The sequence below is a fragment of the Silurus meridionalis genome, chromosome 21 (assembly GCF_014805685.1).
Source record: "Silurus meridionalis isolate SWU-2019-XX chromosome 21, ASM1480568v1, whole genome shotgun sequence".
NCBI classification, from domain to species: domain Eukaryota; kingdom Metazoa; phylum Chordata; class Actinopteri; order Siluriformes; family Siluridae; genus Silurus; species Silurus meridionalis.
In genome coordinates, this window is record NC_060904.1 from 8,584,164 (window position 1) to 8,609,403 (window position 25,240).

Here is a 25,240-nt window from a genome sequence, read left to right on the forward strand (position 1 = left end):
TCACTGTTGTGCAGTAAGGGACAGTTTGTGTCCATTTGGTTGACTCCAATTGTCTTCTCAGTGCAAGGCATCACTGGATTAAAACATCATTCTCACTAATTACATTTGATTTCCAATATAAGAGTTCTATCCTGGTGGGGGTGGTCTCTCAGCATGACACACACATCAACAAAGCACAAGGGCTCACAAGGGTGTACACCTGAACACCTATGGGAGATTTGGGTCCACTCTCCACTCCCATCATCAGTTAAGCCAGAATCATTTACAAGTGTCGTGTTCAGCTCTCCAGTACAGAGCCAGAAATTAGTATGCAAATACCTTAACACGTTTTAAGATAGTTTTACTTCAATTTGTTACCCGTCTGATTAATAATGCATGTGTCTTTGTTAGAAATCAGAATTGCTACATAATAGAACTGAACTTAAACCTATGGAGTGTGAAGCCTTTTATAGGAAAACTGTCAAAACTTTGTTATATTTATAAGGAGTAGTCTGTTGTTTTTTAATAGTTGCCTTGCATGGACTACTCCAGATGTTCCTCTCAGTCAAGTTTAGCAGTCATTTATTTTTTTTTTCTTTTATGGCTCTCAAAACATTTGAACTGTGTAATCAAAGGCTCAGGAGCACCTTAATTTATTTTTCTCTGGCTCCAGAAAGCCTCAATTTGGAAAAAGAAACATGGATTTGATTGCTGGATTGAAAGTTACCACCTCACCTATTAATTCAGCATATCACGTTATAGAAACGTGATTCTCTCTACTTATTTTTCATTTACAATACAAAGGTGTGGAATGTGTTACATAGCTGTTTAGATAACTACTGAACCCCCGACTGCTGTTGTCACTACTTGATACTTGTATTTGCTTTCTTAAATCATGAAATAATTTTGTTGAGCTCGTCTCAAACTGCTGCCAAAATGTTTAGTATTACTACTGTGTAATGTAAAGCTAATCTAATTTAATGTAAATATGAAGTGAAAGTTTAAAATGGTGCTGTAGAACATGTTCGTCTTACACACAGACCCATTTTTTTTGTTGTCCACGTTGTTTACCATCAGGCACGTTTTCTGCTTTGGGTTGATAAATTCTTTATTTATGGTTAGTTTCATTAGACTGGTTCGTTATTGTGCAGAAAATAGACAAACTGTTGTATCCGTGTTTTTGTTTTTTTTGTGATGTTAGACTAGCTTTTTTTGTTTGTGGAAAATACAAATAGATATTTTATGAAAAATGTTTACATTAAGTTAATATATGAAATATTAAATGAACAGACCTTTTAAGGCAGATTTCTGGGTTTTTTTTGGTTTTTTTTTATTTGACAAACAGCAAGGCGACTTTGCAAGAAAAGTCAGCAGGTAACTTTGTTATTAACAGAACTTGTTCATATAGATGATGCAAAATAAACATGCAGCTACTAATTGGCCCCACTTGTTGCTGGAACAGTGTGTAATTGTGTGAATGATAAAAATATGATTACAACATTTTTTTTTTTTACATTTCAATCAATGCTAATATAGATATTGATATGCACATCAATACAGCAAACGAGTTTACGTGCTAAAGTACGAGCCACAACCTCTGAGTGATTGTTCAGAAATAACTGGCATCACTGTTTAACTGTAGCTTGTTGAATGCATGACATGTTCCCTTTAAAGCTGAAGATGCTAGTTGAAGAGATTATGTATCGATGACAGACAAAAACAAAATGAAGTGTATCTACAATTTTAAATATTATACTGACCACATACCTACAGTATCTAACAAAAATAAGCAGTATACAGTGAATACTGAACTTCTCTAGTGTTTAATTACAGTTTGTTCTAACAAAGGCTTCGAGCCCTGACCCTGGGAGTCCTAGTTCAGCTCAGTAAGACACACATTACAAAAGGCTGAGAATATATTGTGGCAGAAAAAAACAAAAAAATCATTGTAATGAAAGGACATAATGATTAAAGTTATTCACTTGTGAAAATATCAGTCATTTCTACTGGTGGGTCAATAGAAAACTCTTCACTTTTATCTGTTCATAAAACCTCAGTAAATCAAGTATAACTTTTGTTAGCTAAAACAAATTATTTAAGGCTGCCTCAAAGCTGCAGAGAGGCATGAGATCCAGTCAAAATCTATATAACACCTGTGGTGGGCTCTGAGAGTTGATGTAGTTTTAAGGGTTAAGAGTGGCCATGTGAGATTGTTAAATATTGTTGAAATCATTTACTTTTGTTTTTACGTAATATTTATACAGAGGTGTGTTGGTGTAACAAATAGCATTGCTGCCTTATAGCTCCAGAGTTTCTGGTTTGATCATGAGCTCGCATTATTGTGGAAATTTATACGCTCCCCTCATGTCTATGTGGGTTTCCTTCCAAAAAAAAAAAAACCTATTTTAACTGTGTCTACATAGTGTCTGAGAGTGTATTTATTTCTTCCTCATATTACAGTGTTTCCAGGATTGCCTCTAAATGCAGGATAAAGCGGTTACTGAGGAAAACCTGGAAAATTCAGTTTGCCAAGCATTCTCACTGGATATATGTAATGTATTTGTGATAGATAAAAACAAACAAACAAAAAATACACTACCTAATAGAAAATGTAACATTATTAGCATATGTAGGCTAATACACACTTTACAGTATTCTTTACAGTATCCCTGCAAAGTATATTAACATATTTGGAATTCTTGGCATTCCTGACCTTGGAATTAATTTGCCGTGTTACTCTGGAAGTCCTGAGCACAAAATACATGATCCAAAATATATTGTAAAGAAGGTAAAGGTTGTAGTGAGCTAAATGAAATCAAACTGATTCATGAACAGAAATCACAAAAGTAACATTTCCATGTTTGACAGTTTCAATCATCATTTTCTTAATCCAATCATTCATAATAATGAGGCTTACAGAATTGTAGTGTAGTTTAAGAACAATGCCTTTTAAGTATATTAAAACAGCAAAGCTGAATCATGTGCAGCTTTAAATTAAAAAAAAAATACGAATAAGTCCTTGATGAAAATAAAGTCCTTCTATTCATTCAGTTTCTGAAATGTACACTTTTACAATGTACATGTGACTGTAGCCTGGACTATTGCTTTTCATGGGACATTTACTGAACTGTAGCCTTTATTAGGGCTTTATGGGGATTTTTATAGTTCATACAAAATCTCAATAAGCATCGTTGAGAAACTACAAAGGAGTGTAAGCACTGTTATGAAAGACCGATAAAAAACGGGTTGTAGAGTTTTAATTTTTGTTGATTAAAATTAAAAGTGATTAAAACTCAAATCAGTTTGAACTGTTCTGCATTGTTTAATATGTAGATTTCTGTTTAAGCTGATGTTAGAAAGCATTTTTACCACAATTTATTTTTTTGTTAAAAAAAAAATACACAAATAAATAATCCATGCAACCTCCCATTAACCATACAACACTAAATAGAACATGTCTAGCTAAAAATATAAAATAAACAGACAATTATATGAATTTCTTTGTGCATGTCCCTGAATAGCAAAAAAAAAAAAAAAATCTTTCATAAAAATGTTCAGATATTTCTATAATATATCAAAATTCTTTTGTGCGTTAACAGACTGTGCAGATATTGTGCATTTTAAGGCCCACACTGTAACAGACATGTTCCACTGTGTCAAAGTTCAGTAACTGTGCTTTTGTGCCAGATTGTCTCCCTCTGAGCAATTATATGTACTTAAATATTTTTGACAAGTTGGCATAAAGCAAAGAGCAAATACATCTTCCAGCCGCTCCCATTATCAGGACTGCTGAAATGCAATCATTAAGTTGTTAGCTGCTGGGCAGGGAGTCTCTGAAGGACTTCAGTGCAAAAAGGTTCTTTCAGTTGCAGAAAGTGCTGTAGCAGATACAGGTTGAGCGATCGGAGTAGGAACGCCCCACTAACAGGTCGCCGTCCTGTTACTGGTTTCAAGAGTAGGGGTTGTTTTTTCTTTTTCTTTTAGTTAACAGTCATAATCAGCAAATTCTCCTTAGCTTTCTTTATCCATGTATTCCTCAGAATTTACTCTTTCTGTCCCTCCTCCTGTTCCTCGTCCTCATCTACCTCTTGGATGGCGTCTAACTCAGTCGTGGATGTGACAGCACTCATCGGGGCAGAGTCGCCCCCCTGCGTGCCTAGCTCTGTGCCTGAATTCTTTCTCTAGAGGGAAAGTGTTTTATGATTGATAATGAAGGAATAAAAGAAATGAGCATAATTCTATAATGCACAAAAACTACAAAAAATTATGAGCTCTAATGACAAAGTAATTACATGTGTAACAGTCACTCACCTGTTGGCGATACACATAGCATGCACCGACTGCCACCATCGTGGCTTCTCCAAGGAAGCCGGCCAGGAGTGAGCCCACACCTAATGAAGCACCATGCACCCTGTACAGCAAAACACAGAGCATAAAACCCTGAGCATTCTGCGCTTCAGTTTAGGGCTGCTGCTATCAATTATTCCATCGATTAATCGAGTAATCGGATAAAATTGACTTTTTCTTTTTTAAAGAGCAATAATAAATGAGAGAGAAAATAAGACAGGCTTGTTAAAAGGAATTCATAATTGACAAAGTAATTTGTTTTACTTTTCTAGTAAAGAATTACATTTTTATTGCTAAAATTGCATACAAGAGTATCGGTGAAAACTAAACCATTTTAGTGCATTTAATAGCGATATTACATCTAAATACAAATACAGTACCTTATAAAAATACCTCCACAGTGGCCGTGTAGAGCAGGTTATGGAAAACTATTCTTGTATTTATTGCCAGTATTAAAAACATGCTCCACTACCTGCTCTAGACGGCCACTGTGGAGGGATTTTTATAAGGCACTGTATTTGTAATGAGGAGTGTTATTGCTGTTTAGGAAAGTAACATGTTCATCTTAAATTGCATTCTACTGAATAGGAGGAAGAACAATTGCTGACATGATAATAAATATGGATTATTCTCACCCCATATATGGAAGCACTATGAGACTAGTGATGAGTACGACTATCCTCAACACTGAGCTAGGGGCTAGCACAAACGTCTTCTTCAGGGTCATCAACCAGCCTGTCAGATGAGCTCGAATGGTCACTGGAACACACAAAGGTCACACCGAAATATTATAATTCTGTAAACATGAATAGAAACCAAGGCATAATGACAGTTATTGGACAAAAGAGAGTAAACAATAGCATATTTTGTAATATGGTCAGGTAGTGTACTGTACTGTAAAGACTTTGTTTTACCTCCAGTAAGTGTCCATCAGCAAACTATATACACGTTTTAATCAGTCTATAAGCTGAGTCTCTGTAAAACTTGTTTCATTATTAGAGTATCTACTGACTATATTTTTTAACAGAAGGACATAAATTTGTCATAATTCTCGAGCATCCAAAAAATGGATTTGTTTATAGGCAGGTGCCACGTTAACTGGAGCAAGCACACAATGACATACACTATATTGGCAAAGGTTTGTGGACACCTGGTCATAATTATAATGTGTTTTTTTAGCATCACATTCCATTTAATCCAATTTTCTCTTATAATTCCCTCCGATCTTCTGGGAAGATGTTCCACCAAATTTTGGTGTGTGCTTGTGGACATTTGTGATCATCAGCCAAAAGGGTGTTAGTAAAGTCTGGTACTATTGTAGGTGAGGAGGCCTGGGATGCAGTCAGTATTCCAATTCATCCCAAAGGTGTTCAGCAGGGTGGAGATCAGAGCTCTATAGCAGGCCACTCAAGATCCTCCACTCTAAACCAGGTAAACCATATCTTCATGCTCATTCTGTGCACAGGGGCTTTGCCACGCTGGAACAGGTTTAGGTTTCCAAGTTCAAGTGAACGCAAAATTGTATTATAGCGCATCCAAAGACGTCCTATACAATTGTGAGCCTCCTGCTTTGTGGTAACAGTTTGGAGAAGAACCACATATGGCAGAAAAGGTCAGGTGTTACAATACTTTTGTACATATAGTCTACTTATAGTCAAAAATATTATTTATATTATGCTAATTCTAACAAATAGGATATTACACATCATATTCTACCCAATAACCATTAAGTTTGATTTTAATGATCTGTACTTTAATTCTGATTTGAACTATTCCCCAAATGCTTTCATTTGCAAAATCAATTAAAAGCCATTTAAGCTTTGGTATGTTGAGGAATGAGGAGTATCAAGATGATAGCAATGTTCAGTTTTCATACCGATTTCGAACTTTTAAAAAAGTAAAGAGTCTCAATGTAAACAGATATTGTCAGAAACAATCACGTAAAGAGAAATATCGGAGACAATTTTATGAACTCTACACACATAGAATTTACAATATATGGTGTCTTTTTAAGCGGAGTAAATAAACAAAAACAAACAGTGGCTTTGTTATGTCAGAAGGCATTGATTCGGCTTTGCATGGAGCACCGGCGGCAACACAAGCAGCATTGTTTACACCCTCGGCTGCATAGTTTATGGACATCTGGAGGATTAAAGTGACATTCAGCAGACAGCACAAATTGAAATCTAACAAAGTATTTTTTTCTGTTGTGTGGATCATGTACAGCATTTCATGATTGTTAAATGGATTTGGACATGAAATCTGGAACAGAAAAATTTCTAATCTAAGTTTGTCTACTAGTTTGTCTACTTTTCTGAGTTTGTGATTGTTGCGCAGCAGCTAACAAATTCTCATTTAACTGACATTAAATTTAACTACACTTTATTCAACTGCCGTTTCAACTTGACGTGTGTGATGTATATTTTTTAAGCCTATAAGCAAGACTAGTGCTTAGGCTATGCCTAATTTTACTTTACCCTCCACAAGCACTGCTTCTCCTCAATCCTCATCAAGTGACCCAAAGCAGACCCATCTCCTGTCCGTTTCAGACACAGTTTAGGTAGCTAGCGATTTTAATAACGACTCGCACTCCCAGCCAATATTAGCTAAAAGCTTGCTTTTAGTAATGTATGGTGCTCATATAATCCTTTTGCTCCACTGTGTGTAAATATCTGCAGGAGAATAAGGACGCTTTTTCTGAGTTGTATAAATTGTATGCAACAGCCCTGGGAATTTAGTGATCTTGGCCCATGAGAAATCCATAACAAATACTTTATACATCAATGCAATGAATTTGTAAGGATTTCTGCCAAGGGAAACAGGAGTCTAATGCTGTAGATAGATTGGTAGATGGATGGACAGAAAAACTGCTAGACAGAAAAAAATAAATTGGGATACAACTAAAGATTAAGGTTGCTGTTGTTTATAGAGAGATAAAGTGTGTGTGGGGGGGGGGACTTTGGCAACAAAGAAAAGTGGTTATATAATGTCATTTTTTTAAATAATGAATTGAGAAAATAAATCTTAAAAACAGGGAAAAAACATTTTCTATAATGTTCAGATTTTGTAGTGAAGTTTGAAAATAGGCTTGATAAGTTGATTTAGGATTTAATTTTATTTGAGAACTAATCTGATCCAATAAAACAAGATTTATGGAATTTAAAATGTAAATACAGAGTAGATATTAGATTAGATACAAAGTAAAGACTGAAAGTTTTTGAGGTTGTTTTCATTATCACACTTTTTAGTTTGAGTTAGATTTTTTTCATTTAAATTTTGTAAATATGAGTTATGGAGAGAATTGAATTAGGTGTTGGGGCCACTACCACATATTATTTGTACCAGCCCACCCTAAAATAAATGAAATTTTACCTGTATGATAATATGGCAGCAACTGTTTATAACCACATTATTTTACTATGGTGATTAAACTAAGGGGAATTTCCTTTACATTTAAATGTTTACCCTTTCCTGCCAATCCTAGCCAAATATTCATATCGAGCATGATATCAGCATTTCATAACTGCTTCATGGATCTAAGAAGTGAATGATTTGGACATGGGATCCAACCTGGAACAGGGAAGAAGGAGAATATCCGAAGAGGAACTGTGCAGAGTTGAGCGAAATTTCCATCCACCCCAATGACATTCACCAGGATCAGCTCCGAAACACCAGGGGTCCAGAACACTATAAAGCATAGCTAAATGGAAAATACAGTCATATTAATGTATCATCCTTACACAGCACTACACATGGCTTCAAAGAACCAATCATACACAACATTTAACACTGACCAATCTCATCCTGCCAGTCATGCTCTGTAGTGTGTGTCGTCGCAGTCAATGGATGTTTTTCTCATCTGTGGTGTTTTGAATGTGCTGCTGAAACCAGCATGCTTTGTCATTGTGCATGCAGGGACATGCAGCCAGAAGCCACCCTGGCATGAGCAGCACTTCTAATGCTGTACTAACTCTTTTTCCTGGCGTGTATGTCTGGCACACAGTGCCAAGCACAAGCTTCAATCACTTGTTTACAATGAAGGAGCCTGCGCGTTCTCCCAGGCTCTTACTTTAACACACACCTTTCAGAAAAAAAGCACAACCCTCCCAAACCCTCACACGCCACAAAACATCCTGTTATTGAACTGAAAGAGCTCCTCCACTGCACCAGGGATCAGGCTTCAAAGGAACATATCCTTAACCCCAAGCCGCTGTCTTGTCCCTGCCGTGTAAATGTATTTTTGTTTGTTTGGTTGCTTTTTTTTATCCAAAAGAAATGGGCTTTACCATTTCAAAAGTGTATTACACTGAACATCTAAGAAGAGCACTGGAAACTAAATCACAGGGCTCTGGTGAAAACAAACAAACAAGACAAACCGATGCATACCGACACGCGTCTCTGTGCGCAATAACTGCAGATTGTTGCATTTAAGTGGGTTTCTGTTTGTCAGACTGTTGGATTTTATGTGAATACCAACTTTACAACACCTCTTAAATCAGCACTTTGAGCAAAAACAAAGAAAGTGCTGAAAACAGCTAACAGCTAACACCATTGCACCATTACGTTCCGTTTTTTTTCTGATTACAAGTGGTTGGATTTTAACATATTTAATGCCAAAACAGTTTTAGCCTACGATCTCCGGGATATCCGCATTATGAACGTTTTTTTTTTTTTACATTTACGGCTCATGACATTCCAAGTCCGGTTTCTTATCCACTAAGGTCCACTTATTATAGAGTTACAATGTAGAAGAGAGGCCACAATAGCATTTGCTATTTAATGTACAGTAATATTACATACATATTAAGTGCATTTACATTAAAATGCATGCCATTTAACAGATTTCCTTATCCAGAGCATTTTAAAATTGTCTAATTTAAACTTTTGAGCCTGTGCCTCTTATGAACCCCTGAGCTACCACTAAGCTACCTATTTTTTTGCTTGCACAATTACTTAATACCAAATAATTTGTCCTTTTCCTGTCCATTTTCTTTAATGTTTATTATAGTGTGACATGATAATGTGAAAAGTTTTTATAACAGAAGTTTAATGTATTTATGTCTTTCAAACGTGTACCACCGCATTGTTAAATTCTCAATTTTTATTTGTATTAGATTTAGCAAGGCCCTGATACGTACAAAAAGTTCCAATCAGATGTTTATAAAACCCTGCTCATTCTAATACAGTATGATTTATATATTAGCAGCTAATACAGGGATGTGTACAGTAGGCACCTTCAAATACTCACATACTTATGATAGTCAAGTCCTACTATAAATAAATAAATAAATAAAAATTATTTGGAAAAAAATATTGAGAATTACGACTCATTCAAATTTGGATTCATTTCTTACGATTCTGGAGAAATTTGTTAAACCATTTGAATGTAAGAGACAGCAACCTTCTTATTATCTTACCGCAACGTCCCACGCTTATTTATACTGTAATCATTTTCCTGATGTAGATGTAACCAATAGTAATTTGGAAAACAGCTAAAAAAAAAATCACTGCATTTGAGAAACCACAGAGTTTCAAAAACAAGTCAGATCTTGCAATGCGAAAAAAATTTGTGAAATTCCATTAAAAAAAAAATACAATCAAATAAAGCCTCATATGTCCCATTTCACCCAATTATATTTGGTTTCAGTGATGGAGTTCAAATAACCTAAAATCAGTTGTGAAATGAGAACAGATTTGAGGGAGAAATCTTAAACATAAATCAATCAACAATCTAATCACTGAGGTCAAACGCACATCAGGCTTTGAATGAACAGTACATACAAAGTTGTGTTTTAATGCATACAAAAAGATTAAAATAACAAAATTGCTTCTGTTGTTTCTAAAATCTTTCAATATACTGTACAGTGGTTTGTTGTTAAAAAAAAAAAAAAAAAGTGGCTGAAAACAACATTTTGATTGACAATTGAATTATGAACTACTTGTACATGTGCCAGGTCAAATCCAGTGTGGTAGTGAAGCAGAAATTAATCCGCAATCTTGGGTTAATTCTTCCTCCAACATCTCATCTTACAAGTCACATCACAATTAATAAACGATTTGAAATGCCTGAACATGCTGCATACACCTAATTCGTGACAAGCCTTAAATAATTGTAACGGCTTATGGTGTCAAAATAAATTAATAGCTGGGTCTTATATTTGACTGCATTGTAAATAATATTTGTGATCTTTAATATTTTGAGTAATTTTCTGTCTCAGGACTATGGACCAGATGAATCTCATATCTGTGTTGACCTGCTTGAAAATGTTTGTGGTGTTTTTAACATCAAACGCTTTACTACAGACAGTCTGCATCTTGTATCTGCTTCATAATGTTAATTTCATTCCCATACGCTTATACAAATATTAGAATGAACATCAACCGTCTTTTCTTGAATGGAATCGTTTTTTGTACCAGCCTTAACGCTATGTATCAGCACATGTACAAAAAAAGAATAATTCTGTAAAAACACTGATACAAAAATGTTTTTGCCAATAATCCTTCTATTTAAATAATTATTCACTGGATGCTCCACCTTGTTCAATAAAATGTAAATTGGTTTCAATTAGTTCATTTCAGGAGAAATCGAAATCTTAGTTTGTGTGGTTTTATATGAAGCTCCTTAGACCTGGAGAAACATTGTTTTGTATTACTGTGGACTTTATCAGTGGTAGGAAAATAAAACCACATTGCATTACTCATCAATGAACAAACAAAATTCAATAACTAAATTCTTGAATTGATATACAGCGAATCTTACCGTTAAAGAGAGGGTAAAGCAGGCTAACGTGAACCTCTTGATGTGGGATTTTGTCACTCCAGTACCAGCAGGAAACTTGTTGTTTAAGTTGTTCTGAGTAAAAAAAAAAAAAAAAAAAATAATATATATATATATATATATATATATATATATATATATAAAAATACACACACACACACACACACACACACACACACCCGCACATACACACAGTATCTTCAATGTGCAGCCTGTATAGCAGTACAGATTTACTGTCCTCCAAGACGTAACTCAACATACAGCCAATATTGGCAAAATAGCTGCCAACAAAAGTGAGTACACCCTAAGTGATAACAACTGTATGTCACTTAACTAGCAAAGCCACATATCCACAATCATGTTCATGTCTACTTGAAAATTTAGTGCTTTGAGTACATGTAACATATGTGCTCGCATACTGAACACTGGATGTTCAACATGGCACCTCACAGCAAAGAATTCTCTGGGGATTTGAGAATTAGAATTGTTGCTCCCCACAAAATGGCCTAGGCTATAAAAAGTTATAAAAACGCTGAGTTACAGTAGAGTGGCCAGGGTCATGCAGAGGTTTTCCAAGACAGGTTCCCTGGGAATAGGCCTCGCAAAGGTCGCTTAAGAAGTTGAGTCCTCGTGCTGTATAAAACCAGATACATGAACACTCGCAGTATTGCTTTAGAGGTTGCAGAAGTGGAGGGTCCGCTTGTCGGTACTCAGACCATACGCAGCACACTGCAACAAGTTGTTTTGCATGGCCGTTGGCCCAGAAAGAAGCTTCTTCTGAAGCTGGCTCACCAGAAAGCCTGCAAACAGTTTGCTGAAGACAACCTGTCCAAGAGCCCAAGAAAAAGAGCACTAAGAAAATGGTGTCTTGGTTACAGTCAAGCATGGTGGTGGCATAATGGTCTGGGGCTGCATGAGTGCTGCTGGTACTCATTGAGGGAAACATGGACTCCAACATGTATTGTGACATTGTGAAGCAGAACATTGATGCCCTCTCTTTAGAAACCGGGCTGAACGGCAGATTTCCAACATAATAACGACCCCAAACACACCACCAAGATGACAACTGCCTTGCTAAGGAAGCTGAAGGTGATTGAGTGGCTATGGATGTCTGCAGACCTGAACCCTATTGGGGCATCCTCAAGCGGAAGGTGGATAATTGCCATGTGTCTAACATCCAGCAGCTTCATGATGTCATTATGGGAAAGTGGAGGAGGATCCCAGCAACAACCTTTGCAGTTCTGGTCAATTCTATACCCAGAAGGATTAATGCAGTGCATAAGTATTGAAAATATTGAAACGTTGGACAGTTTTGACATGTTTACTGAGGGTGTACTCACTTTCAATTCCAGTTATTTGACATTGATGGCTGTATGTTGAGTTATTTTTAGAGGACACTAAATCTGTACTACTATACAAAATGCACATTGACTAAAGTATATCCAATTTCATTTCAATAGTGAGGGGTGTACTTACTTTGTCAGATACTGTGTATTTTAAATTTTATATTATATATATATATATATATATATATATATATATATATATATATATATATATATATATATATATATATATATATATATTAGTTACAAAATGTTGGAGAAGAAAATGTTATCAATCAAAACTATAATAAAAGTATAGTTGCCAAGCATTTAAATAAAACAAACAAGAAAATTACATTATTGAATTAAACATAGCTTACAGTCACACTATCATTTTACTCTGCACTTGGGTTTTGTATTTTCGGCCACAGTGCGTTTCATCCATGTTCCCCCAATTTACTTTAAACTGAGTGAGGTATGAATGTGTGTGATGTCCTGCAATAGAACGGCTTCAGATAGTATAGTGCATAGTATATTGCACCCAGACCGCCCGCATTATGCCACTAAATCCACTAAAGCTAAATGGTGAATAAATTAATTAGTAAATCAATCAATTAATGTTAAAATTGCATTATACAAACAGTGCAACTGATCAACCATTATTTATGACTTTATTCTTATTTGCTAAAAGATTTTGATAGATATCATAATATCATTATATTTATGAATATAAGAAAAAGTTTGAATAATATTATTTAATATATTTATTATAATAATTTCTATGTTAAATTAGATATACATTTAGTTTATTACTGGTGTATATTTGAACAATTGTCCAACTATTTAAAACAAAACTTTTAAAAATATTACTTTTGTACATCTCTGTTTAATCTAAATACAAGTAAATCAACACATTTTACTCTGCATGTATTCTTTCAAAACAAATGACACAGATGAACCTACATCTCCTCTAATATATATCTATATATTATATCTATATATATATATAATATATATCTTTTTATAAGATATTTATGTACACAATCACACATAAAAAAAAAAAACACCTAAACCATATAAGACAAAAGCTACCTTAAATATTACAACCTCTTTATACGTTCTACAAAAAAAAGATAAGGTCACATTTTATATCAATAGGACATTGTGTCCTCTTCAGTCAAGCCAAAACACAAACAACTGAATCATAGACTTTCTGGTAGGTTCACACCACCGCAGGCAAGTCACTGTTATATCACCGCTATGTAATTAACTACAGGTGTGCTTACAGAGACACTCTAATGCAAAACATGTTGGCTAAAACGGACAATGTGTGCTGATTTGGAAAATTCCACCCTGTTGGTGCAGATCAGGACAAGTTTAAGAATTCTCACTAATGACAGGTGAACATCTTGCTCTGACATAACTCAAATATAACTCAGATAAAGTCACCTTACATGACCCTTGTAAATTATTTTGTTAAGATTGCACTATGTCTGATATAGCTATCATACATACATATATACCGTAATTTCCGTAAATTCACTGAATTTCCCAAAGATTTTTTTATTTTAAACATTTATAAGCCGCACCTGTCTATAAGCCTACATGTCTACATTGAAACTAATGAATTTTACACAGGCTTTAACGAAAGACAGTGTCTGTAACAGGGTGTAACGGGTGAAATAAGTTGCGCTTTCTTTAGGAGCATAGCGGTATTTTGGGAATAGTCTGCTGCCGCATTTTTCCGCTATTACTGCCTGTGTGCAAGACTGAGGAAGGAATATGTCCTTATTATTTTCTGATGCTAATTTCTAAGTTTCTTTGACTAACCCGTAACGCTGTTGCCAAGAACAATAAAAAAGCACGAGTTTTGGAAACCTGTCTGTGCTTATATGATTTCTGTTGCAACTGGAGTTAGCGAGCTCTCCCTTCACCCAGACTCAACGCGTTACAACGGCTTGTATCTAAACAGTAGCCTACCAAGAAAATCATTGTTCACTGTCTTCCTCCTTCCTTTCACAACTATTTCTCTCAGGAGTTTATCTTTTAGCATCGCCGTGCGTAAAAAAAAAAAAAAAAGTTTTTTCTCCTGATGCCGTGCAGCTCAGAACACAGGTGAAGTGCGTTTTTTTGTTTCCGTTAGGAAATTGTATTCGTCTGTTATGGGGTTCAGTTTTTTGGCTTGAAGTTTGTAATACCGGGAAAGACCCAGGAAAAATTCATCAATAAGCCGCTTCGTTGTTTAAGCTGCGGGGTTCAAAACGTGGGCAAAAAAGTAGCGGCTTATAGTCTGAAAAATATGGTGTGTATATTTTATATATATATATATATATATATATATATATATATATATATATATATATATATATATATATATATATATATATATATATATATATATATATGTGTGTGTGTGTGTGTGTGTGTGTGTGTGTGTGTGTGTGTGTGTAGATACACACACTGGAGATCAAAATTAGAGAACAATTTATAAACAATTGAACAATTCTGAAATAATGTCATCTTTACTGCTCAACAGTTAAAGGAGTTTTTGTCCTTTTTTGGAAAGGAAAATCAAAGTCCATAGCTTAACCACTTTGAGATGCGGTGAGGGTATTCTAAGAGAGCTGTGCATAAATTAACTCCTGTAAACACCAGGGAACTGAAGCAAAGTTGCAAGGAATAGTGGGACTGATAAACAACCTATTGAGAAATGTTTGTCTCCATCTGGATTTTGAATGTTTATTTGGGGAATAAAAGAACATTTTTAAATCTGTTGGGTATTGTTCTCTATGCTCAAAGTAAATTTTTTTGTTGTTGTGGGGATCACAGAATTGTTATTTAGTGTGTGTATGTTTAAATAAAACAAAACTGAGATTTTTGTAATAAATCTTGGTAAAAAGATTCTGGTGTTAGTTAAAAAGATTAAGATAAGTTTTTCATTGATACTTGATGAAAGCTTTTGTCAACTTTCAGGGATTTATTAGGATTATGTTGTCTTAAATGTGTTTTACAAAGCCATACATGTCAGACTACACTGAAGATATTGTAAAGTGTAAAGTGAAAGCAGTGAATGCATTAAAATGTAATCATAAAACAAACCCTTTTTTTTTCCAACATAAATTACAGAATTTCTTAATATTTGGTATGTCCTAAACCAGGGGTCACCAACCTTTTTGAAACTGAGAGCTACTTCTTGGGTACCGATTAATGTGAAAGGCTACTAGTTTGATACACACTTCTGATATAACAAATTTGCTAAATTTACCTTTAATTAAATGTTATTACTAATAATTAATGATATTATAAGATTTTGTCAGGGAACCACCAGCCACACCGCCCTCCATTGCTCTAAATCTCACTCAGCCTCTCCCTGCTCTAATCACCTACACCTGTTCCCCATTACCTTTCCCCTTTAGAAGGTCCCGATTCCACCTCACTCACTGTTGGTCTACTCGTTGCCAAGAAAAAGCTACCGGACTTCCTACCACTAGTATTCTCCGTACTTCCATGCTCCAGGCTCCGCTTCAGCGGACTACCTGCATTACGGATCCTATCCGCATTACGGTTTATACTCGCTCTCCGGTTCGTACTTCTCCTCAAGCCTCTGCCTTGCATACATTGAGACTAAATAAAGACAAGGTGTTTAACCATACTCCGGTTTCCGACTCTTGGTCTATCCTTGACATTTTTAAAAAGAATAGCAACAAAAACTATGTTCTAAACTATGCCCTAAACTATGTTCCTATAAGGCATGGACACCATAAATATGTGTAAATGCTGTTGATGCATGTTCAATGAAGTCCATCAGAAAATGGTCTGAGAGGAATTGTGTTTGCTAGGACAAGGAGAAAATATGGAAACACACCTTGTCAAATGCTGGATAAACAGCCCGTAGTTCCGTTAACCAACCGTATGGCATGTGTCCCACTGGGTAGGTGGCTGTCAGCACTGCTACAGCCTTTTAACACATACATAAACATATATTGTCAGTCTTTTTATAGGGAAAAGATTTGTGGCAATTTGTAACAAGTTGAAAGCTTAGACTACTGACCTCTATAGAAGCAGAGCTGCCTTTGAGATCTCGTGACACAAACAGGTTGACGATGGGCCTACTGATTCTTTGGGTGGCTAATATGAGTGCCAGTGGCCACCAGAAGCCCAACATCTTCCTGATGGTGGTATCTCCCTAAAATAAAACAAAATTCTGGCAAAGCTGTTTGATTGATTGTTTACTGTTGGCCAGTCAAGTCTTTGCTTTGTAATATTAAACAACAATGATCAGTTCTTAATGACAGTCACTCATATTGCAGATGTGCAACAGATAATGTACAACCCCTGCTGTAAATATTTATAGCACTGTACACAATTATTAATTTTACCTCTATATCTGTATACATATATATTTCCATCATTACTCATTTTAGCTTTTAAAATATACTACTGTAGTAGACAGCTAAAGTATAAATATTTTGTCAATATACACCAAATGCAATATATAATTAAGCCATACCACATGCCCAATTGTATTGTTATTCCTGTTATATAAAATTATTATGAAATAGATATATATTTACTGACTTTTTTTTTTTTACACACTATGGACATATTATTTGGTCATGTTCTGATCCTAAAATGAAAATTGTATGAAAATGTATGTGTTGAACACAGAATAGCTTATCAATAGAAAGAGTGAAATGTCCTAATACTGTTATACTGAATATGAATGCTTCTCATCCAATCACAGTTGTTCAGCTCATCACAAGGTTATGTGAAAGTGAAACCCTCTTTGAATTCTATGATTGTATGTATCAGGGTATAATAAAAATCATCTGTCCCTTAGCAAGTCTTAGAATTAGGAAAATTATTTATTTTTTCAGAATTAGAATTATTAAATACAACCTCAGATAAAAAACACATCATGTTACACAGTGTCAGATTTGGCAAAAAATAAAACTAAAATGTAAGTATATTTAAGTACATCTTATGATTCAATAGTTTGTAGAACCACCTTTAGCAGCAATAACCAAGTAATTGTGTTCTGTATGACTTCATCAGTCATCATTGTGGAGAAATTTTGGCTCACTCTTCTTTATAAGGTTGCTTTAGTTCATTGAGGTTTGCAGGCCTTTGTTTATGCTCAGCTCTTTGAAGGTCATGCCACAGCATTTCAGTCGGGTTGAGGTCTGGACGTTGGACTTGGCCATTGCAACACCTTGATTCTGTTCTTTTTCAGCCACACTGTTGTAGATTTGCTGGTGTGCAAAGGATCATTGTCTTGTTGCCTGTTACTTTATTTCAGCCAAGTTTTAGCTGTTAAACAGATGGCCTCACATTTGAATCTAAAATACTTTTGTATACAGAATTGTTCATGGACAACTAAATGATTGCAAGGTGCCCAGGGCCAAAGTCTGCAACGCAAGGCAAAAACATTACCCCTCCACCACCACCATGCTAAAGAGCTGGTATGAGGTGATTGTGCTGATATGCTGTGTTAGGTTTTCACCAAATGTGCTGTGCATTACAGTAAAACAGTTCAGTTTGGCCTCATCTGTCCAAAAAACATTGTTCCAGAAGTCTTGTGTTTTTTTCAGATGCAATTTTGCAAACCTAATCAGTGTTACCATGTTATTTTTTTAAAGAGAAGAGGCTTTCTCCTGGCAACCCTCACAAAAAAATCATACTTGTTCAGTGATTTACTAATTGCATTGTCAAACTTAAACATTTAATATGCTAACAAAAGCCTGAAGAATCCGAGATGTAACTTTTGGGCGTTTTTTTAATTTCTCTGAACATTGCATGATTTGACCTTGGGGTGAATTTGCTGGGTTGTCCCCTTCTGGGAGGACTGGCAACGGTCTTAAATGTTCTATTTGTAAATAATGCTCCTTACTTTAGCATGGTGACTTTAAATTGCTTGTTGATCAAAGGTTGTGCATAAACCCATAGAATTCATAAAGGGTGTACTTTCTTTTTCACAAGACTAAGTATGAAAATTCCAGATGCAGAAGAAATTTTGTCCAAATTATATGCTACCCTACACATATCTTGCATGTGAAGTGGGTAAAGATTGAGTAACTGTACCCCCATGTCCTGGCTGTTGGATTCAGGAAAGTTGTCATGAATGTTGCAGTAGTAGCCGAGTCCCACTATGCTAAAGCGCACCAGTGCTCCCATATACAAAGACAGGATTGGAATGAGCAAGGGTTCAACACACTCAAGGTTGCTGTGGAGCAGGACTGCCACAAACATGATCTACAAAAGAGGAAATGATTGAAGACGACAACATGGTACATGGTCTTAAAACAGCACTGAAAGAGTTAACCATGAAATTATCTATATGTGTCTCACAAACAGAAGAGAACAAGACAAAGCATGCGGAAAAAAAGAGAAAATAATACAATAAAATATAGAAAAGGAAAAATAAAGCCCCAGTAGTTATTATATTTAAAAAAAATGACTGTTGAAAAATCAATTTCCGATTCCCCCAAACCTGTAATCCTAGTGTAAAAAAAATCTATTTCTCATCTTTGTATGTCTACGATTCAAGAGTTCAGAAACTGAACATACAGAGAAGTGAGTGTGAGAGCTACGTTACCTGAGCCACCACATCAGAGATGGAAGCAGAACCCACCAGCAGGCTGTATTTGTGCTTTAGAAGAATGCCAGCATGAATCCATGCCTTTTGGTGGGAAATAGGAAATCAAATATTTTGTATTATTCAGGTATAATATTGTTAGAATGGTATAATGTTAATGTTGCATTCCACCTGATAAACACAATATAGTTTAGTAGACAAATTACAGTTCAGCTGGAAAATCAGGTTCAATACTGAAGTGGTGGTGTGGTTGGGTGTTTCGGCCCTGCCAGGCTGCCATGTCTCAGTTAAAAGCTGTTTTAAGTCACAAAAAAATTCTTAAAATTTTGATTACATAAGTGTATATACCCACAGATCTATAACCTCTATATTAGTTCTGGTGCAACCAGTTACCACCCAAACCACAGAATTAGCTAAATGAAGCCAAATTGTGTGCAAATAAATACACCTGATGGCGCTAGCATTTGTTAGAGAACCAACTCAAAACAAAAAAACTGCATCAAAAAGACGTCAAAACAAGTCTGGAACAAATTTAAGCATATGGTCGCAGAATCACATTGAGTTACTGTTGTTTGCTTCTCTAACTAGGGCTCTCTGTACTAACTTTTTCCATTTCAGCCTCAGTTTCTAACATTACAAAATGTGCAAATGTTCAAGAGTTAGTGGGGGTGAAAACTGAGGCAAGGCATTTTATATACCACTACAAGAAACAAGTCCAGATTACATTTAATTTAATAATTACAATACACAATTTGTTCCTACATATAAGTGAAACATTTGATTAATGTCAACAAACAAACAGTAAATTAAGGAATGGAAATATATTTATACTATATATTACTATAAGCTAAAGAACTAGTATTGTGTAAACCTTAATAAAGTTGTAACAGTACAAAAGCTATTTTAATGGCTTGTTTTTGACTAGAGTTTCTTAGACTCTGACACAATTTCTACAGCATACTGGTACCCGATAAAATGTTTTCTTAAGGTTTTAATTAATATCTCTGTAAAGATTATTGCTTGTCACAGTATTTGAAATGATCCCCATAAAACCTTAATTGACTTCTACAACAGACATGCAGCAATGTGTTTCCTTGTTCCAGATTATAGAATTAAGATCCTCTAATTATAAACCTGCTTCTACAATCAAGGATTTGCCACGATCATATTTATTTCTGTTCCATGAGTTTTGCAATATACTTTGCCACCTGCCTTGGAGAATTTATGATGATTGGCCATACTGTTTTTGATTTTCTAAATGATTTTCTTATTTAGTAGCTGGTTTCAAGCTGATTTCAAGTTTTATCATAAAACAAGACAGTAAATTCATTTATTTTATTACTACCAGAAAAGCCTTAACATTCCGAATTGTAAAGAGTGCATTGACTATTCATTGAAATGCAATAGAAGACATATGCTATATGGACAGAATATGCCATATGTGGTTCTTTCCTAAAATGCTCGCACAAAGTTGGAGGCACACAACTGTTTAAGATGTCTTTGGGTGAGGTAGCATTAAATTTCCCAACCCAAACTAATGCCCCTGTGCAGAAAGCAAGCAAGGTTTGGAGTGGAAGGTCTTGAGTGGTCTGCTTTAGCACTCTGCCCTTAACCATATTGAACACCTTTGGAATAAACTGAAACACTGAGTGCATCCTAGTCCTCTTCACCCTACATCAGTACCTGATTTTACTAATGTAAGATCTCCATGACAAAACTACAGAATCTAGTGGAACATCACCCCAGAACAGAGGTTATTATAACAGCAAATTGGGACCGAATATGGAATGGAATGTTCAATAAGCAGATATGAATCTTATGGTCAAGTGTCCACAAACGTCTATCCATATAGTGTATATGAAAATATGCTAATGTGTCAAATTTTACTTAGTAAATAAACTAGCAAAACTATGATATAACTGATATAATGAAATGATACTCTACTCTTTATTGTTGCCTTGTAAAACGTGATTTTGTTGATACTGAAATTAATTGCTATTTGATGTCCTAATTTACATTACTGTGGTATTAGAAATTACAGCAAGCTCAAATTAAGCACTCAAAAAACGTGTTTAGATATTAAATGCTCCACGACAGTTAAATTGAAGTTCATATCTCTAACGCAGAGAGACAAATGAATTATTTGTTATTTATAACTATTTACAGTTATTGAAGATTTCAGTTTAGATTTTTAATCTATCATGATTTGGTTTTGAAGTTACATTAGACACCATAATCACAAGAAAATAAACTAGATCAGACTCACCATTGCATCCAGCAAAGGAAACACTGCAAGGTAAAGAAATGCTTTTCGTGTTTTGTTGCCCACGGATTCGTCCACATGGTGGAGTTTGTTGATGATGTAATAACCCAGATCTGTGTAAGCTGTCAAACAATAACATTTGTAATGGATTTATAAAACATGGGCCCAATATGGGTTGATATTCCAATCAAACTACATCAAACTAAACTAGTTAAGTATAAGCTTTTTAGTTGCATCGAATTTTGTCACTGTAACTGGCAATGTGAAAAATCACCCTATTAATAGTTATCACCATTGCAATATTTAAATGTGTAACATTGCAGCTTCTACATTATAAGTCTATGACACTTGGGCAGAAGCAATAGAATTTTGAACAAATGCAAACAATTACCTGTTAAATGTTAACCAAACACACACATACCTATGAGAACATGAAGGATCATAGCTATAACACCAGCCACAGCCATGCACAGCACTGCTTTTCTTCTGTCTTTCTTGCTGTGGACCAGTACCAGCCCAACACTCTTGAAGTCACTCATGGGTCCAGTGAAGAACTTCATAAGTGAGTAGGCCAAACCATAGCTGGCCAGCATCTCCACACGATCCTCTTTTACTGATGCAATGCCTCTGTTCAGAGCCTGCCAAAGACACAAACACGATTTTCAGCATTGATTTACACAATTAAATTTGCCCATTCCATAATAAATTCCTTTCATCTAAAGGATGGCAGAACATGAGGCAAATATGCAGCTCAACAATTTGTAATTCTCCAATTGGCCCTTTTGAACAGCTGTCGAATTTGGATCTAAAAAAAAAGCCTGATCACAAATCACAAAAACGTTAAACACAGACATAACTGTGACACAAATTAGAGATATCCATTTTAAAGGCTCCTCTCGAATGAAAGCAGAACAATGCTCCTTAGTAGGTGTTTTTTACTTTATGTAAGTACGAGCAGATATGAAGCTCAAGGCCATGTTCATTAACATGTATGGTTTTCAAGTGGCACTGTTTGATATGTTCAAATAATTTATTTCTATTAATTGATCATTCAAGAAACTCCACAATTCACTACATAAACACATGCAATGCTCTGACTTGTTTTGCTGTCACGTTTCTCTATCAAACATCTACCTGTCTGTGTGGGTGCTTCTAAAAATAAACATTAACACACACACACACACACACACACACACACACACACACACACACACACACACTAGAACTGGCTGTCCCTTAAACAGAAATAGAACTGAGAATAACATTTAGTTACACTACAGTCCACCTCACTGTAAACAAGACCACTTGCACTACAGAAGACATGGACTGACCAAACTGTTCATTTGCATACAACAGCTCCGAAATACTTCAGAAAGTGTGATTAATTCATGCTCGGTTATTATTAGCCATAAAAGCTGTAAGCCAACTGAAAAATCAGCAGTTCCCAGCCCACTGTTTCATAGACTAGCAGCTACCATGACCGCAAAAGCCATGGCGTGTTTGCTTAAGATTCTTTCCTCTGGTATTTTTCCCTCAATACTATGGTCTTACCCACAGAACCAGCTCCTGGCTAAGCTTCTCCACTTCAGCTGAAAAAATAAACCAAATAAGGTGCAGAATGTGCAAGAATATAGACAACAGAAAAAATACCTGCTGGTCCAAATTAAGAAAAACATTCCCTGTATATATTAAAAAAAAGAGGTTTGGGTGCATTTTGTAAATAATTTGAGGAATTACTGTTATTAAATAATAAAAAATATTTTTAAAATTTTAATATTTCATATATATTATTATAAAATATTATATCATTTAGGCAAATATCTGGGGAAAACACACACAGCCAAAATGCAAATCATTCTGTTAAACATTAAGAGATTTTATTTAAGTATAATTAGGTGCCTCTTGAGATTTTGACACATGATTAAAGAGTTTTCTAAGTATTAATAAGAAATGTAAATAAAAAGTAATAAAGATTGATAAGTAACATATAAGGACATTAAATGAAGTTTTATTCTATTACATTTGGTTGGAAGAATGAAGCTTCTTTAACCTCACTTCTTGACGCGCCTACCACTCTGTAAGACCTGCCACTTGTAAAGTAAGTATTGGTGTTTTAGTGTGTCTGGTACCTGCGCATTATGGTTACATACAGGCATAAGTGAAGGCATTGAGAAATCCTGCACGGTTAAATTTGTAAAAATACTCTCGTTTAACTCTTTGCTGTTCTTCATTTTCAACCAATGTTAAGCGACTGTTTAAATATGTTCACATTTGGCGTGGGTGTGGAATATTTTGAATTCTATGTTTTGTTATAATCCTGCCACTGCCAAAAAATCAATATTATACATTAACGTGCACGTGAACATTTTAGACCTGCAAAAGCTGAGCGTGCAAAAGCTTTTAGGTGAGATTGTTTATCACAAATGTTCGCATCTCCCATTTTCTGTGTAAAATGGTATATTTACTGTGTATCAGCTCTTCAACAAATGTAGATCTTAAAAAAAAAAAAGAATCTAAAATTCTAAGCACACAGTGTGTCCATGATGTACTAAAACATTTATATTGCGATTGTGTGTGTGTGTGTGTGTGTGTGTGTGTGAGAGAGAGAGCACCAGTGACCTTGTGTGACCATGGCAACAGGAAGAAATTTGCAGTATCAAGTATTTGACTGTGTTGTATGACTTTATACTGTCAACTGTCTGTTACATGGTTACTAAAAGAGAGCTAAATTACATGATTTTTTCAAATATATATGCTTTAGTTGTACATTTGCTCTACTCTATATATTATATATCTGTAAGGTGCACAGGAAATGTGCTCGAAAACAGTGCATCCAGCAGTTCTGCTATCATTTACAAAAAAGATCACGAGAGATTCTTGTTTTCTCACCTGTTCCCCGAAATCGATGGCAATGTTAGTAATGGCCAAAGGAACCAGGAACCGGATGAGAGGCCAATAAGCATTGAGACAAGTCAGCTCCACCATGATCCTCGAAAAAATAAAGAAATCAATAAAAATCTCGGCTTACATTCGCGTCGATCTGATCATCAAACACCAGCACGTTTCTGGTGAAGCTTCTGTATCTAGAATTCGGTGCAGTATTGAGCAATCAGCTGCAGTAGCTCGCAACTAAGTACCGTTCTTCCAGGGATCATCAGAAGAGACTCCAAAAAAATTGTATTGAAAGCGAACAAATGTCAAGGCGTCAACATGCAACATATAACTGACAGCTGATCTCTACTAACTATACCAACATGCATCAGACTAAACATAAACATTTCAAGGGCAGCTCGTATCTATACACCTTCTGCTCTCTGATCAGTGATCTGTCTGAGAGCAGCTTCTCTTTTAGGACGCACGTGGGGCTGCAAAACACCAACCCCTGCCCTCCGGAAATACACGTCACTGACCACGCCTACCAAGCTGCACGTGTCAGGGTGTATTCATGCTTAATGTCTGTTTTATATATATATATATATATATATATATATATATATATATATATATATATATATATATATATATATATATATATACATACACGTATATATACATATATATACAGTACAGACCAAACGTTTGGACACACCTTCTCATTCAAAGAGTTTTCTTTATTTTCATGACTATGAAAATTGTAGATTCACACTGAAGGCAACAAAACTATGAATTAACACATGGAATTATATGTGGAATTATATACATAACAAAAAAGTGTGAAACAACTGAAAAATGTCATATTCTAGGTTCTTCAAAGTAGCCACCTTTTGCTTTGATTACTGCTTTGCACACTCTTGGTATTCTCTTGATGAGCTTCAAGAGGTAGTCACCTGAAATGGTCTTCCAACAGTCTTGAAGGAGTTCCCCGAGAGATGCTTGGCACTTGTTGGCCCTTTTGCCTTCACTCTGCGGTCCAGCTCACCCCTAAACATCTCGATTGGGTTCAGGTCCGGTGA

The 25,240-nt window shown here is 35.4% G+C and overlaps 1 protein-coding gene across 1 annotated transcript; it reads right to left on the bottom strand.

The window, feature by feature from the left end:
- Nucleotides 1-3,331: 3,331 nt before the first annotated feature.
- On the bottom strand, nt 3,332-24,628 carry ankha (ANKH inorganic pyrophosphate transport regulator a). The gene is made up of 12 exons (XM_046834199.1): nt 24,177-24,628; nt 21,709-21,925; nt 21,291-21,409; nt 19,025-19,108; nt 18,511-18,681; nt 16,481-16,615; nt 16,295-16,387; nt 11,087-11,179; nt 7,897-8,026; nt 4,962-5,085; nt 4,291-4,390; nt 3,332-4,160 (listed from the first exon to the last, which is right to left on the bottom strand). Exons 1-12 carry the CDS (start codon nt 24,270-24,272, stop codon nt 4,023-4,025), a joined length of 1,500 nt encoding a protein of 499 aa, XP_046690155.1. The 5' UTR covers nt 24,273-24,628; the 3' UTR covers nt 3,332-4,022.
- Nucleotides 24,629-25,240: the final 612 nt, after the last annotated feature.

Excerpts from the sequence above, each read along its gene's own strand:
- ankha (XM_046834199.1), bottom strand. The coding sequence starts at position 24,272 with ATGGTGGAGCTGACTTGTCTCAATGCTTATTGGCCTCTCATCCGGTTC. Across the intron at positions 18,682-19,024 it reads TCTCTGATGTGGTGGCTCAG|ATCATGTTTGTGGCAGTCCT; the intron begins GTAACGTAGCTC and ends CCTCTTTTGTAG. Across the intron at positions 16,388-16,480 it reads GCAGCTCTGCTTCTATAGAG|GCTGTAGCAGTGCTGACAGC; the intron begins GTCAGTAGTCTA and ends ATGTGTTAAAAG.